We start from the raw sequence: 16671 nt of genomic DNA, 5'->3' as shown, positions 1-16671 counted from the left end.
AATAACCATCTTTTTCACATACTATGAAAATTAGTATGTATTTGCTGGAGTGAATTCAACCTGCTCAAGGGCTGACCAAGCATTTACATTTGTGTGAAGTGTTGTACAATATCAGTTTTTATAATTTTATTAAGTTGTCCATTCAAGTCCTTTGAAATTGGCAGAAAAAAACAAGACTATAACTAAACACATTTTAAGAATGACTCTGTTACACCTCCCAAGGTAATGTTGTCATTCTCACACCCGGTCATCAACCCATACATGTGCAGGAATGCTTTCATGGCCAAAAATACTCAATGTTTGGTCCCTCTTGCAATGAAGAACAAATCTCGGTTCCAAAACATTCCATTATAATTCAATTCACGCCGTTTTATAGCAAAAACACACAATCACAGAGCAAATAAAATATTAACATAATTTAATGTACAGTACCAGGTGAAAGTACCCTGTCTAGTTCTAGAACTCACTTTGTACTGCTGGGCCCCAAACCCCAAATCCGAGATTCTTGAAGACTGAAAGTGAACAACATACTGTAACGCCTTATGTATACAGAAACAAGAGGGAGGGCACGATGACTTACACAGATTTCCTCCCTCGAGAACCGAAACATCCAGAAAGTACACAATGGATATCAATGGTAAACAAGAGATTGGAGATAACATGCATTTCTAAAATGCAAACCTTCATCCCTGTTATGCTCATATCTCCCCAGTCAAAACAAAACTGGAAACAAAAATAAAACAAATCCCTTTTTACCAGTACTACTTCTTTGTACACATATTTTCTGGTTTCTTGGACCTTTCGCTTATATCATATACATTTCTATGATCATCCACCATTTCAATGAGTTACGACCGAGTGGCTTCTTAGAACAATTGAAAAAAGTATCTTATTTTCCTTTACAATTCATAAAAAATATAGAGAAAAATAATGAGAAAGGTTCTGACGACAGTCCACTGTCCTGCAGAGGCTGTGGAACATTTGAATCTCCAGCTGAGTCACTTCATTGCTTACTAAAACCTGCACATTTGATTTTTTTACAAGTCTCTTCTTCATTCAGCGTGTATTTCTGTCTCGGGCCTCTGCAGGGCCAGTTCCGCTGGGATGAAGGCGCCCTGGCCCAAGGCAGTGGAGTAAGCTCGGTTGCTGTGGCTGCCCGTGAAGCCAGGGTTGGTGGGGAATGAAGCAGAGGAGACCCCGTGGGGGTTTGGCATGGGAGCCTGTGGCTGAGGTATTGCTGCTGGGTGGTAATCATCCAGGTTGTCGTAGTGGGACTGTATCGCCATGGTGCTGTGTCTCTGCTGCCCACCGTGGGGCTGGTATGAGTGGTCTCTGTCTGGTTCGGAAGTGGCAGCTTGGCTATAGTGCTGCTGCTGGCGCTCTCGGATGCTGTGCGACCGCTCGGGCTTGGGAGGGGCCTGCGCTTTGACGGGGGCCGACTGGTGTTGGTGGTCATCATTGTCCTGGTAACTAGCGGGGGTTTTGGACCTGTTCTGGTGGCGGTCTGGATCGGGCTGTTCGTAGCGAGGTTGGAAGCTCCGAGCTCCGTCCCCGGGGTCCTGCTGATGGGCCTGGTAACGGGGTGGGTGTTGGGCTTGGTGCGAGTGGGAGACCTGGCAGGTCCTGGAGTTGCTATGTTTGTCCCCGGTGCCATTTCCCTGACAGTGCTTCTCCGTCTCCATGTACATGAGGACGTCGGGGTCAGACACAAGGTGTCGGGGAGCGTGCTGGGAGCCCGGCGGTACTACGTAGCGCCCGTCTTTACCCTCGACAGTCATAAGCATGGCTTTGCCGGGGTCCGACTTACTGCGCAGGTGTAGGGTTTCGTACGCTCCCAGGTCGCCAGGCATGAACAGGCCCACGTTGTCATACTGAGACATGACAGGTCCCTTGACCTTCTGCCTGGCCCGGCTCTCTCTGTGGATGGAGTGCATCCGGAGCCTTTCCGAGTCCTCTGGGTTCCATGCGAAGTAGACGGCGGCTCCCTTTGAGCCATGGCCCGGGGGCATGTCTCTGCTGACAAAGCTGTGCTCCTTCCCCGGCGGGAGGATGTGGCGGGACAGATAGTGGTAGCCGCCCGCCTTGCCCCCCGACCGGCTGAGGGTGGGGCCCAGGTCCCGACTGCTGAACGAGTGGAAGTGCCTCAGCCGGATGGTCCCGTAGGGGTCCACGTCGTAGTAAGGGGCGTCCAGCGGGTTGGCGCAAGGCGAATAGGGGCTGTAACGGTACTGCACCCGGCCATTCTCAAAGTAGGGCTGGAGTTGGGTGACGTGGTAGTCAGCCTGCGAGGACTGTTGCGGCGGCTGCTGGTAGGTATTGCACTGGTAGACGGGCCGCTGGTAGTAGAAGAGCTCGTCGTCGGGAGGCACCTCGGTCCGCTGGATGGGCACCGAGCGGATTGCTGAGGGCACGTGGAGCGACTGCACCCTACGGATAGTGGGGTAGACCGGAGCTCCCTCCATGGGTCCATAGCCCTGGCCGTGGTGTCCCGGGCTGGGTGAAAGGTACTCGCCACCCCTGGGAGGCCCGTGATGCTTCATTGACTGGTGGCAGGACCTGGGGTGAGCTATGGTGTTGTAGCGGTGGGCCGTGCGGGCACTGTAAGGTATCTGGGGCTCCGGCTTTGACGCGTAGGAGAGGTGTGGGGGAACACTGTCTGGCCGGTAGTGGTACGAGGGCTGCCCCACGGGAATGGCCCGTTGGTGGTAGTAGGCCTCCCCGGGAGGTTCCAGTAAGGCGGCCTCTCCCTTGGTGTGGTACAGGTAGGCTGACTGCTGGGTGGAAGACTTACGCGGGGGAGGGTGAGGATGGGCGAGGGCTTCAGGCGTGGGGGCCTCTGTCAGGATGTTGTGGAAGATGGCGGGGTTGGCGGCCTCTGTGTGGCTGAGGGCGGCGGTTGCCAATTTGCTCTCAATGGAGCGGACGGGAGGCGCTGGCGGCGTGGGCCCATGGGTCACAGGCTCCGCGCGGGGCTGAACTGGCTTTATGGCCTCCCATGGTCTCTCCACTGGCTCAGATGGGGTGGGGACCACTCTGGCGTTAGGCTGGGGATGGGAGTGGGGCTGGGGATGAGGCTGGGACTGTGGCTGGGCCTGTGGATGAGTATGGAACTGTATTTGAGGCTGTGAAACTGCACCTCGCTGCTCTGACGGTTTCGGAGATGGCGACCAGACCTCATCTACATGGACCTGAAAATTAACCAAAAACAATTCCTGTTGGCTATATAGTTACTTTATCAAAGATATTCTGCAAATATGACACATTTTCGCCAATTTACCTCAGGAGCAGGCTGTGGCAGGACACCAGTCTCCTTGCTCCTGGGAGTGGTGGCTGGGGTGGTGGTGGAGAATCCAGTGCTGCTGACCGCTACCTGGCCCATGGCGGGCTGCTGCCTCTCTGGACTCCTCAGAGTGGGGGACACATGGGCTGGAGGGCAGTAGGGAGTGGTGGTACACTGGTGGTGGGGGGAAGCCGGTAGGGTGAAATCCATATCCTGGTTGGCTCTGGGAGAAGTGGAGGGGAACTTTGCACTGGTGGACATACTGATGGACTCATGGCTCACTGACTGGCAAGGTTGTTTGTCAGTAGGGGTGGTGGAAGGGGGAGGGGAGGAAGGGGCAAGGTTTGGGGTGGTGGGGGTTAACGTTGGGGTCTGGGCTTCTCCTGCCCTGGGTCCCTCCTCGAGGGACGTCTGGGGGCGCAGAGCTGGGGGAGGGGGCCAGTCCAGGGAGTGTGAGGGCTCCAGGGGTCTAATAGGGGACACTGGCGTGGGGGGCTGGGACTGGGAGGGCCTCTTCTGGGTCAGGATAGAGGCCTGCTGGGCGGACTCTGCCAGGGCCAGGGCCAACATGCGGGCGGCGTTCTTCGGATGGGGCGGGGGAGGGAGGAGGGACACAGAGGAGGAGCTGAGAGGGCTGGGGAGGCTTTTGGAGAGTCCAGACTAGCTACGGCTCCTGGGAGGGGGACAAAAACAGAAGGGAACTGCAGTGTGAGGACAGAGAGAAGAGAAAGTGCGTTTGAGGGGAATAAAAAGAAAAAAGGCAGGCTTGGTCTTCAAGAGTAGGAGAGAGGGGGAAGAGTTAAGCCTGGCGCTCTGGCAGCATCACGTGGAAAGATTTCTCTGAGCTGAAATCCATGCAAGGTGTTAAAGGCATGAGGCGGGGAAACTAAACCTAGAAACGAAACAGGCATTGTCAATCAAAGCATAATTAAACAAAGGCCTTATACTGTAAAGAAAAATGGACAGTTGAAATGGACAGTTCAACTAAATTATATATTGGTTTCCTTACAGGGAAAGGAAACTACTATATCATTTAGTAATTTGGGTGAACTCTCTCTTTAACATAAAAAACAAACATGATAGGTGATCAAGTGAAAATGTAGCAGCTGTATGCAAAGAAGCAGCTGTATGCAAAGAAGCAGCTGTATGCACCACTAACCTAATTGTTCCTCGCTATTGGTTGCTGGAGGTTGCTGGGCAGTACTCTCCTCCCCTGTAGAGTCTTGGCTCTCAATGTCGAAGGCAGAGAGCTTACAGTGCAGCTCCATCTGAAAGGCCTCGCTCAGCGACGGCTCCCCTGTCCTCAGCAACACTGAGCCCATTAATAGAGGAGAGTCCCAGAGCAGTCCCGAGGGAGGGGAAGAAGGCTGGGGAACACCATGGCTTTCTGTAAGCCTACTAGAAATCTCCATGTCAAACGGCTCCGAAATGGCCAGAGGAGCCAAAATGTCCGACTTTGACCTTTTAGGGGACACAGCCTGTACGGGTTTGTCAGAGAAAGACACTGAGCAGACCAGCTTCTTGCTCCCTGCTTTCTCTCCCGTGGCCGGGCTGAGGTCAGGCGACAAGAAGGGGTTGGCGAACTTCCCCAGGAAGGAAGGAGAGACGAGCGCCGAGCCGTTGTCAATGCTGCCTGGGCTCCTCTTCGGGCTGGTGCCCTCACCAGTCGCACCCGTAGCGACATCGCTCAGCCCCAGGGGGAAGGAGAAGGAGCCGTCGGGCAGGCTGCACTGGAACGACATGGGGTCAAAGTCCAACGAGGCCATGCCGATGTCTGGGGGGCTAAGGTCCACGTCCTCGCCGGCTGAACGTGGTGGCGAAATCAGGGCTGGAACATAGATGGGCCCGTCGTCCCCATCGCTGTCCCCCCCGCCGCGGGTGGCGCCCCCGCTGTGGCTCTGGGCCAGATTGTCATCGGAGTTGCAGTGCTGCCGGGTGTGGCTGTCCAGCAGGTCACCGGTGAAGGAAGCCGAGAGGGCATCGCTGCTGGAGCGGGGCCGCCGAGGACGGTACACCTTCGACTCTCCTACGGGAGTCAGGGGGAAATCTTCATCAATTCAAAGACAAGTCACAAATGTTTTATTAGAAAAAAACTATCTATACAAATACATTACTACTTGGACCAGAGCAGACTTGCACTGAAGAACAGGCTCCATCAGGCATACAGAGTGCCGTGGAGATAAGACAGATTATACATTACCTTCAACTTTGTGTAGCGAGGTGAGCGACTCCTCGCTTTTGGCCGATCGCAGTGTCCCCGTGTCCCCTCTGCCTCCTGGGACATGAGACAGACAGGCATGAGTTCACATTAATTAGTTTCCGTTCCAACCAAATGTAACATTTGTGAGAAGGGTCAGAGAGTGAAGGCTTGATGTTTGGGAGGGAAGAAGAAAGGGAATCTAACCTGCCAGGGCCATGGCCTTGAGCTCACTGGGTTCGCTGGGGTTGCGGTGCAGCTTGCGCTTGGACATAGACGATGACTTGCCCAGGTTGAAGAAGGAGCGCCAGTTTCCCACCGGCGACTTCTTGGACTTGATGGGGGGCCTTTTCCTGTTGGAGGTGAATGGACAGAACACTCAGTTGGGGAAACAAGTAGTCATGTGTCCTTTTGTTATTGTTGCCTAAACAACACGACTCACTTGTTTATAATATGAAACCACGTACAGTGCCTTCGGAAAGTATTCAGGCCCATTGACATTTTCCACATTTTCTTACGTTACAGCCTTATTCTAAAATTGATTCAATAGTTTTTTCCCCTTCATCAATGTACACACAATACCCTATAATGACAAAGCAAAAACAGGTTTTTAGAAATGTTAGCTAATTTATAAAGAAATACAAAACTTAAATATCACATTTACATAATTATTCAGACCCATGACTCAGTACAGGACCTTTGGCAGCGATTACAGCATAGAGCCGTGGTTGGTTATGGCTCTACAAGCTTGGCACACCTGTATTTGGCGAGTTTCTCCCATTCTTCTCAGCAGATCCTCTCAAGCTCTCTAAGGTTGGATGGGGTATGTTGCTGAAAAGCTATTTTCAGGTCTCCCCAGAGATGTTCGATCGGGTTCAAGTTCGGACTCTGGCTGGGCCACTCAAGGACATTCAGAGACTTGTCCCAAAGCCACTCCATGCGTTGTCTCGGCTGTGTGCTTAGGGTTGTTGTCCTGTTGGAAGGTGAACTTTCACCCCAGTTTGAGGTCCTGAGCACTCTGGAGCAGATTTTCATCAAGGATCTCTCTGTACATTTCTCTGTTCATCTTTGCCTCGATCCAGACTAGTCTCCTAGTATCTGCCACTGAAAAACATCCCCCATTGCATGCTGCCACCACCACGATGATTCATCGTAGGGTTGGTGCCAAGTTCACTCCAGACGTGACGCTTGGCATTCAGGCCAAAGAGCTGAATCTTGTTTCTTATGGTCAGAGAGTCCTTTAGGTGCCTTTTGGCAAATTCCAAGCGGGCTGTCATGTGCCTTTTACTGAAGAGTGTTTGGCCACTCTACCATGAAGGCCTGATTCGTGGAGTTCTGCAGAGATGGTTTTCCTTCTGGAAGGTTCTCCCATCTCCACAGAGGAACTCTGGAGCTCTGTCAGGAGGACCATCGGGTTCTTGGTCACCTCCCTGAGCAAAGCCCTTCTCCCCCGATTGCTCAGTTTGGTTGGGCGGCCAGCTCTTGATAGTCTTGGAGTTTCAAACTTCCATTTAAGAATGATGGAGGTACTGTGTTCTTGAGGATCTTCAATGCTGCAGACATTTTTTGGTACTGTTCCCCAGATCTGTGACTCGACACAATCCTGTCTCGGAGCTCGACGGACAATTCCTTTGACCTCATGGCTTGGTTTTTGCTCTGACATGCACTGTTAACTGTGGGACGTTATATAGACAGAGGTGTGCCTTTCCAATCATGTCCAATCAATTGAATATACCACAGGTGGACTCCAATAAAGTTGTGGAAACATCTCAAGGATGATCAATGGAAACAGGATGCACCTGACATCAATTTCGAGTCTCATAGCAAAGGGTCTGAATACTTATGTAAATAAGGTATTTGTTTTTTTTACTTGTAATACATTTGCAAACTTTTCTAAAAGCCTGTTTTAGCTTTGTCAAAATAGGCTATTGTGTGTCGATTGATGAGGGGGAAAACATTATTTAATACATTTTAGAATAAGGCTGTAATGTAACAAAATGAGGAAAAAGTCAAGGGGTCTGAATACTTTGCGAATGCACTGTAACTGTAAGCATTCATGGTTTGAAGGTACGATATTTCCATCCAAGTATTGTATCTCATCTATGCCTCCTCCATTTCAATACTTCACAACTCATGGACAAACATCAGCCGTAAGAAAGATACCAGGGCCGCAGGTTGTTCATACCTCTCCATAGGGAACTCGATGACGGTGTGGAACTTGCCCTGCAGCGCAGCCGGACCCTCCCCTACCTCAATGTACTTGCTATCGGCCGTGACGGGGGAGTTGATCTGTGCCTGGGTCCGGGCCTGGGCCTCCTCCAGGGTCAGCAGCTTGGTGGAGGGGGACGACACCAGCAGGGACTTGGGCCGCAACAACGAGTTGTGTCCTAGGGGAAGGGGAGAAGTGATCATCATGTACACCAGTAGCCACCAACCTTAACTGAGTAAAGATCACTTTCGGAGTCAAAATGCAAGCAGAGATCTACCACTCAGATAAAAATATCAAAGAAACATAAATAAAAAAATGATAATCCTATGCAACATTAAATTAAAAACAGTTCTGCAGCAATGAGGTTTGTACAGTGGGCTATAGGCCCAATACATTATCACTACATATTGGCTATGCTTGAATTTCCCCGCCATTGTTGTTTTTCTCAGACCATTTTGAAATTATATACAATTTTTAGGTATATGATCAGACTGGTTGTATTACTTGTGAGGCATAGCTGAGTAAGCATAATAATTAGCGTTTACATTTTTTTTATTGGACTGACGGCCTGCATCTGATGGTCAGACTGAGGGGAGGAAGGGCAGGGCGCAGCCTCTCACCCGACTCACTGTCCATCCGCTCTCCCTTCCTCCGCTGAGAAAAGGGGGCAGTCTTCCAGCTGATAGCGAAACTCAAGTCGCACTGCATTATTTCTGTCTCAAGCACCAATTCATGTGGTTACTCCTATGACCAGAGAAAGTGAAATATTCCTGGATATTAAAAAAGACAAGCAGCTAATAATAATGCAAGCGTATGGAAACACTTTGCTGTACTCTTTCATTGCAGCTGCAGTGCCGGTTGTAGCGTGAGTGGAAGTGGGACAAAGCGCATTTTAAGACTTTTAAAAGTGTTGGCAGTCCCGAATAACAACTTAAACATGAGCTTACTCATAAAAAACACAGCTCTTTGCTGTATTCTCTCTCTATTTATGGTTTTAAACATTTTTAAATCTCACAGTATCAACTCCGCTGTGCATTCGAGGATTCTTTTTACAGTCTATGGCTTGCAGACACTGTGCCGATGCGGTAATCTGAGCTATCGAATTGGCAGTAGGCCTATAGGGGCACTTGATTTGCTCTCCGGGCCTGCCGGGTAAGGCAGGTGAAAGGAAAATACAAAAAATAGGAACGCAAGGCTTTATCGTTGTGTACATTGTTTTTTGAACCCCCTTTTCTCCCCAATTTCGTGGTATTCAATTGTTAGTAGTTACTATCTTGTCTCATCGCTACAACTCCCGTACGGGCTCGGGAGAGACTAAGGTCGAAAGCCATGCGTCCTCCGAAACACAACCCAACCAAGCCGCACTACTTCTTAACTCAGCCTCGCATCCAACTCGGAAGCCAGCCGCACCAATGTGTCGGAGGAAACACCGAGCACCTGGCGACCTGGTTAGCGTACACTGCGCCCGGCCCGCCACAGGAGTTGCGAGTGCGCGATGAGACAAGGATATCCCTACCGGCCACACCCTCCCTAACCCGGACGACGTTAGGCCAATTGTGCGTCGCCCCATGGACCTCCCGGTCGGTCCGGCTGCGACAGAGCCTGGGCTCGAACCCAGAGTCTCTAGTGGCACAGCTAGCACTGCAATGCAGTGCCCTAGACCACTGCGCCACCCGGGAGGCCTTATCGTTGTTTTTTACAGAAATATTTGGTGATTGACTAGGAATGCTTTAGATATCGACTTTGTTATGGAGGGGACAAATTACTTGCATTAAAAAGTGATTGTTCTGAGTAGCTACTTTTCTAGATTGAGGGTCAAGTGGATTCTGCTTGCGCTATGACAAAAGCACCACTGGCATTAATTAGAATCAAGCAAAATCCTGCATAAGAAATAATCCTCCAGCTTCGGTTAGCACCGTGGCACTGTGAGCATAGATGACATCCCAACAGGTTGGCATGCGTACCTGCTCCCTCCCGTATGAGCGAGCTGAGCTTGGGGCTGAAGAGGACGTCTACGTGGTTCAGTATGAACTCCACCACCACCGACTGGATGCGGACCTCCATGAAGGCTGCCGTGCCGCTGAAGCAGGCCGACTCTATCTGCTTGGACCTGAGGAGACGACATTGGGGATCAACCTTTTTTTAATGACTCATTCTTCCACATAGGGCTGTTGCGGTGATCGTACTACTGCCACAATAGCAGTCATGACCTCAGTATAATTCCACATGACCGTTGAGTCACGGTCATCTCCTTTTATGCCCTCTGGTCATGCTTTGGTAGAACCCAACTTGCTAACTAACATCAGGTCCTAATGGACTGGTATCCAGGGCTCTATTGTCCCTCTAACCGCTCTGACATCAATGCAAAGGCAATCAAAAAATCTCATCAAAACTGTAGTCCTATCATACCTTTATAAGTAACCTCACTGTGATGATCAATTTAAAGAAAGAAGTTCAACAGCGGGTTGAAACAGTGTAAAACATGGATGTTGTTGACGTCTAACACAACGAAATGGACAGCCCTTTCTAAGGTGATGATTCATTCAAAACACCCAGAGTTTATGCAAATGCATAGGCTTATGAGCCCAAGCCCAAAAATCTTAATTATAATGATGATTGTGCCATTATACAATACATAGCCTACTGCATATTACACATGGCAGAAAAACAACTGATTTAAGATGTCGTTAATATATACAATTGGTCTAGGCTATACTCCCAAATTCAACAAATTTGAGTAAATCCCCTTTGAGTGTGAACTGTATTATTATGCATACTGGAAGGACAACATTTCTATCCACGAGTCTGGGCGAAAACTTAAAGCCCTGGGCGATGCTGTTGGTTCCTTGACTGTGCAGTGCGGCTTACATTTAGCCTACAATTAGTATATTTGCATTTGAATAACCTAGTAATAGGGCATTTTTTCATAATTAACCTTGATGAGAATATCTCATCTCCTCCTCTCTCTCCTTTATCCCTTTCTCAAACATGCAGAGGGGGCTGTTAAGTTTAGTGAAATATGTTTGGTTTGCGAAAACATGTTACTATCGATGTTGCCATACATATTTCACTTGGTTTCACAAATGAAGCACTGGGTAGCTGCAGGAACAAGGTTGGAAAAGCCATGACATACAGAGTCTGGGCGTAATATCATCTGTCAGTCAGCGAGAGCATGCTCCACCAACAGTGGTTGATGCATGGAGTGAAATAAGTTCTCTTATATTTATTTTTCAGCTACTCATATTAAGCACATGCTCCGCTATAAAACCGAAGTAGCCTATAAAACGCGAGGCCTCCATTCACTATTCGAGTGCAACACAGATGACATGTTCTGGCCCATTTGATAATGGACAATTCTAAATTGAAACAAAATTTGACATTTTAGTAAAGATTATTGAGAATAGTCTGATGGGTGAAAATCTGATCACCCGACGAGAGAACAGCTGTGTAGCCTGACGCAAGGAACAGACCTCAAGCTTTTTCTGCTACTTTCTCAAATCATCAATAGCCTATAGGTCGCACCATGCAGCCCATATATGTTTTCATTTCTAAGACAGTCTAAGGTTTGCATTGTTCACAATTAAAGACAAATAACATAGCCTACAGTAGGCCAACTCATTTTGTTCTTCTGAAATACATTTTCCTCATGTCATGTTTCTTTAGACTGGACAAAAACAAATAGAGGTATTGTGACGGTGTTTATTAAATGGATGTATTATACTTTTAAATGTAGGTGTTCCAAAGGTGTGAATCAAGCTGCTTGTATGTGTGGAGGCCTGGAGATACTAAACATGTTTATGTTAATTAACGGTCAATTACCGTGAGACTGGCAGTCTTTTGCATGACAATAACCGGCTGACGAAATTTCATGTGTAAGAATTTGTTTCCTAAATCGTCATATCATAGCTATTTTCAGTACAAGATCAACTGCAGTTACTCAGAGCAACCTATATGTACTAGTACTATTGATTACACTGGTGAGATATGAACAATAACATGACGTTGTCTGACCTCAATAGGTTGGGGGCCCAGACGATGGCCAGGTTCTTGCTGTGCATGTTGGTGATGTAGCTGAAGGTGGCCAGTTGGGACAGGTGCCTCATGAGGAACTCCAGAGTCCTGAGAACAGGATGGGGGATGAAACACACATTTACACCAGTTCTATGACTAATTCTACAGAAGTATGTTTTACCTACTTGTATAAGATCATAAGGTTCTACAACTGTTTGAGTGGAATATATTAACCATCCATTATGTTTGTATAATATACACTATATATACACAAAAATATGTGGACACCCTTTCAAATGAATGGATTTGGATATTCCCATAAGAATGGAGGGGACCAGGGGGGGGGACCAACTCCATATTAATGCCCGTGATTTTGGAATATGATGTTCAACAAGCAGTTGTCCACATACTTTTGATCATGTAGTTCATATAATGTGTCTATATCATTGTTAATGTTTGACACCCTTCCCAACTCAAAAAAAATGTACACCGAACCAAAATATAGATGCAACATGTAAAGTGTTGATCCCAGAAATGTTCCATATGCACAAAAAGCTAATTTCTCTAAATCTTTCTGCACAAATTTGTTTACATCCCTGTTAGTGAGAATTTCTCCTTTGCCAAGATAATCCATCCACGTGCAGCATATCAATAAGCTAATTAAACAGCATGATCATTACACAGGTGAACGTTGTGCTGGGGGACAAAAGGCCACTCTAAAATGTGCAGTTGTGTCACACAACACAATGCCACAGATGTCTCAAGTTGAGGGTGCAATTGGCATGCTGACTGCAGGAATGTCCACCAGAGCTATTGCCAGAGAATTTCATGTTAACATCTCTACCATAAGCCGCCTCCAACATAATTTTTAGAGAATTTGTCAGTACGTCCAACAGGCCTCTGGATAATGTGTACGACCACGTGTTCCAGTTCTTGCCAATATCCAGCAACTTCGCACAGCCATTGAAGAGTGGGACAACATTCCACAGGCCACAATCAACAGCCTGATCAACTCTATGCAAAGGAGATGTGTTGCATGAGGCAAATGGTGGTCACACCAGATACTGACTGGTTTTCTAATCCACCCCTATTTGTTTCAGGTATCTCTGGCTAACAGATGCATATCTGTATTCCCAGCCATGTAAAGTCCACCAATTAGGGCCTAATGAATTTATTTCAATAGACTGATTACCTTATATGAACTGCAACTCAGTAAAATCTTTGAAAATGTTGCGTTTATTGACATAGATTGACATCCTGTTATGGAGACAGCACTGTGTGGTAGTCTGTGTTCCTGCAGGGGGCAGCGTGGCTTTGCGCTAACCTGTAATGCGGAGGCGGCAGCTGCTGAATGACATCATGTATTTTGATAAGCCGCTCCTCGTCTGTGGCTGCTGACACGGCCTCCTGTGGAGCGGAAAGGAATGAGGGAGATGGAGGGGAGGATGGAGGGAGGGAGGAGAGTGGTAGGGATCAGTGCCTCTGCGTTAAGAAGTGCTTCATTAACACGACACCTCCACGCCAGGGCCGGTGTAGAGGCACTTGCACACCGCTTGGCTAAGCCAAGGGGACAGAACACTCCCGCCGCCACCCTTCTCCATAGCAACCAGCAAACATTTACACCATCTTTACAGGCTCCAGCCAAGACCATTTTGTTTGGTGAGGGGTTTTATTTGAAGTCGGAGTGAGTTTTGTATTTGTAATACTAGTCGTTTAAAGTGGGTGCCATGCGCTTAGATTTGAAGTGGGGGTTCCAAGATAAGCCCTCCAACAGTGTATTTGGTCTTTGGTAAATCGAGAATGTGATTACTGAGGGCCTATGACAATTTTCATATTTTACTTCGGGGGAGAAAAGTGTCAGATGAGCTCACCCTCATAACATATACAGTTTTTAAACTTGAGATAATTGACACTTGGTCCTGGCAAGGGTCTTGAACATACCCCCCACAGAGACAGAGAAAAAAATATATATATTTTGGACATGGAAATTGGACGCCAGTTCGGGACAATGCGAAACCTAATAAATACTATCCACAAAGAGACAGAGCAGGGTTCCTCTTGGGCCAAGGGCACTACGCAACATTGCAACACTGTAGAACTCTCAAACCAAAACAGAAGGGGCTCCTTGTAACTAGGGGGACGCCAAGCGGCAGCAGCATGTTAGTGTGAGAAATCGTGATGTTTTTGTTTTGGGTGGAGAAGGGCACTCAGAGTGCAGTCCCCGTGCTGTGCCAAGAGCGCTGTCCTTACGGAGAATTTCTCGTAGAGCTGATAGGTGAGCAGGGGGTTGGGCAACTCGCGGAAGTAGAGCTTGCACAATGAGCCAACGCAGTGGATGTCCTGGATGTACACGTCTTTGGTCAGGTCGGGGATCTGCTCCGAGTCAAACTCATGCCTAGCAGAGGGAGGGATAGAAAGACATGGATGGAGAGGGAGAGGGGAGGGATAGAAAGACATGGATGGAGAGGGAGAGGGATAGATATACATGGATGGAGAGGGAGAGGGGAGGGATAGATATACATGGATGGAGAGGGAGAGGGGAGGGATAGAAAGACATGGATGGAGAGGGAGAGGGGAGGGATAGATATACATGGATGGAGAGGGAGAGGGGAGGGATAGATATACATGGATGGAGAGGGAGAGGGGAGGGATAGAAAGACATGGATGGAGAGGGAGAGAGGAGGGATAGATATACATGGATGGAGAGGGAGAGGGGAGGGATAGAAAGACATGGATGGAGAGGGAGAGGGGAGGGATAGAAAGACATGGATGGAGAGGGAGAGGGATAGATATACATGGATGGAGAGGGAGAGGGGAGGGATAGATATACATGGATGGAGAGGGAGAGGGGAGGGATAGAAAGACATGGATGGAGAGGGAGAGGGGAGGGATAGAAAGACATGGATGGAGAGGGAGAGGGGAGGGATAGAAAGACATGGATGGAGAGGGAGAGGGATAGATATACATGGATGGAGAGGGAGAGGGGAGGGATAGAAAGACATGGATGGAGAGGGAGAGGGGAGGGATAGAAAGACATGGATGGAGAGGGAGAGGGGAGGGATAGAAAGACATGGATGGAGAGGGAGAGGGATAGATATACATGGATGGAGAGGGAGAGGGGAGGGATAGATATACATGGATGGAGAGGGAGAGGGGAGGGATAGAAAGACATGGATGGAGAGGGAGAGGGGAGGGATAGAAAGACATGGATGGAGAGGGAGAGAGGAGGGATAGATATACATGGATGGAGAGGGAGAGGGGAGGGATAGAAAGACATGGATGGAGAGGGAGAGGGATAGATATACATGGATGGAGAGGGAGAGGGGAGGGATAGAAAGACATGGATGGAGAGGGAGAGGGGAGGGATAGAAAGACATGGATGGAGAGGGAGAGGGGAGGGATAGAAAGACATGGATGGAGAGGGAGAGGGGAGGGATAGAAAGACATGGATGGAGAGGGAGAGGGGAGGGATAGATATACATGGATGGAGAGGGAGAGGGGAGGGATAGATATACATGGATGGAGAGGGAGAGGGGAGGGATAGAAAGACATGGATGGAGAGGGAGAGAGGAGGGATAGAAAGACATGGATGGAGAGGGAGAGGGGAGGGATAGAAAGACATGGATGGAGAGGAGAGGGAGGGATAGAAAGACATGGATGGAGAGGGAGAGGGGAGGGATAGAAAGACATGGATGGAGAGGGAGAGGGGGAGGGATAGAAAGACATGGATGGAGAGGGAGAGGAGAGGGATAGATATACATGGATGGAGAGGGAGAGGGGAGGGATAGATATACATGGATGGAGAGGGAGAGGGAGGGATAGAAAGACATGGATGGAGAGGGAGAGGGGAGGGATAGAAAGACATGGATGGAGAGGGAGAGGGGAGGGATAGAAAGACATGGATGGAGAGGGAGAGGGGAGGGATAGAAAGACATGGATGGAGAGGGAGAGGGGAGGGATAGAAAGACATGGATGGAGAGGGAGAGGGGAGGGATAGAAAGACATGGATGGAGAGGGAGAGGGGAGGGATAGAAAGACATGGATGGAGAGGGAGAGGGATAGATATACATGGATGGAGAGGGAGAGGGGAGGGATAGATATACATGGATGGAGAGGGAGAGGGGAGGGATAGAAAGACATGGATGGAGAGGGAGAGGGGAGGGATAGAAAGACATGGATGGAGAGGGAGAGGGGAGGGATAGAAAGACATGGATGGAGAGGGAGAGAGGAGGGATAGATATACATGGATGGAGAGGGAGAGGGGAGGGATAGATATACATGGATGGAGAGGGAGAGGGGAGGGATAGAAAGACATGGATGGAGAGGGAGAGGGATAGAAAGACATGGATGGAGAGGGGAGGGATAGAAAGACATGGATGGAGAGGGAGAGTGGAGGGATAGAAAGACATGGATGGAGAGGGAGAGGGATAGATAGACATGGAAGGAGAGGGGAGGGATAGAAAGACATGGATGGAGAGGGAGAGGGATAGATATACATGGATGGAGAGGGAGAGGGGAGGGATAGATATACATGGATGGAGAGGGAGAGGGGAGGGATAGATAGACATGGATGGAGAGGGAGAGGGGAGGGATAGATATACATGGATGGAGAGGGAGAGGGGAGGGATAGATAGACATGGATGGAGAGGGAGAGGGGAGGGATAGAAAGACATGGATGGAGAGGGAGAGGGGAGGGATAGATATACATGGATGGAGAGTGAGAGGGGAGGGATAGATAGACATGGATGGAGAGGGAGAGAGGAGGGATAGAAATACATGGATGGAGAGGGAGAGGGAGGGATAGAAAGACATGGATGGAGAGGGAGAGAGGAGGGATAGATATACATGGATGGAGAGGGAGAGGGGAGGGATAGATAGACATGGATGGAGAGGGAGAGGGAGGGATAGATAGACATGGATGGAGAGGGAGAGAGGAGGGATAGAAATACATGGATGGAGAGGGAGAGGGGAGGG

At 49.0% G+C, this 16671-nt stretch overlaps 1 protein-coding gene across 1 annotated transcript in view; it reads right to left on the bottom strand.

The window, feature by feature from the left end:
• Nucleotides 1-99: 99 nt before the first annotated feature.
• Nucleotides 100-16671, bottom strand: part of LOC118391044 (rho GTPase-activating protein 32-like) — a 228423-nt gene continuing 211851 nt past the window's right edge. Inside the window, exons 17-27 of the mRNA XM_052457558.1 lie at nt 13948-14092; nt 13022-13104; nt 11698-11805; nt 9651-9796; nt 7663-7864; nt 5685-5830; nt 5481-5555; nt 4436-5306; nt 4107-4125; nt 3278-3940; nt 100-3188 (exon numbers count right to left, since the gene is read on the bottom strand). Coding sequence (XP_052313518.1) covers nt 1053-3188; nt 3278-3940; nt 4107-4125; nt 4436-5306; nt 5481-5555; nt 5685-5830; nt 7663-7864; nt 9651-9796; nt 11698-11805; nt 13022-13104; nt 13948-14092 — 4594 coding nt within the window. The 3' untranslated portion in view covers nt 100-1052. The remainder of the gene's footprint in view (nt 3189-3277; nt 3941-4106; nt 4126-4435; nt 5307-5480; nt 5556-5684; nt 5831-7662; nt 7865-9650; nt 9797-11697; nt 11806-13021; nt 13105-13947; nt 14093-16671) is intronic.

This window comes from Oncorhynchus keta, chromosome 12 (assembly GCF_023373465.1).
Source record: "Oncorhynchus keta strain PuntledgeMale-10-30-2019 chromosome 12, Oket_V2, whole genome shotgun sequence".
Lineage (NCBI taxonomy): Eukaryota > Metazoa > Chordata > Actinopteri > Salmoniformes > Salmonidae > Oncorhynchus > Oncorhynchus keta.
Note: the sequence above shows the minus strand (reverse complement) of the source record. Positions and strands in the feature narration are given on the sequence as shown.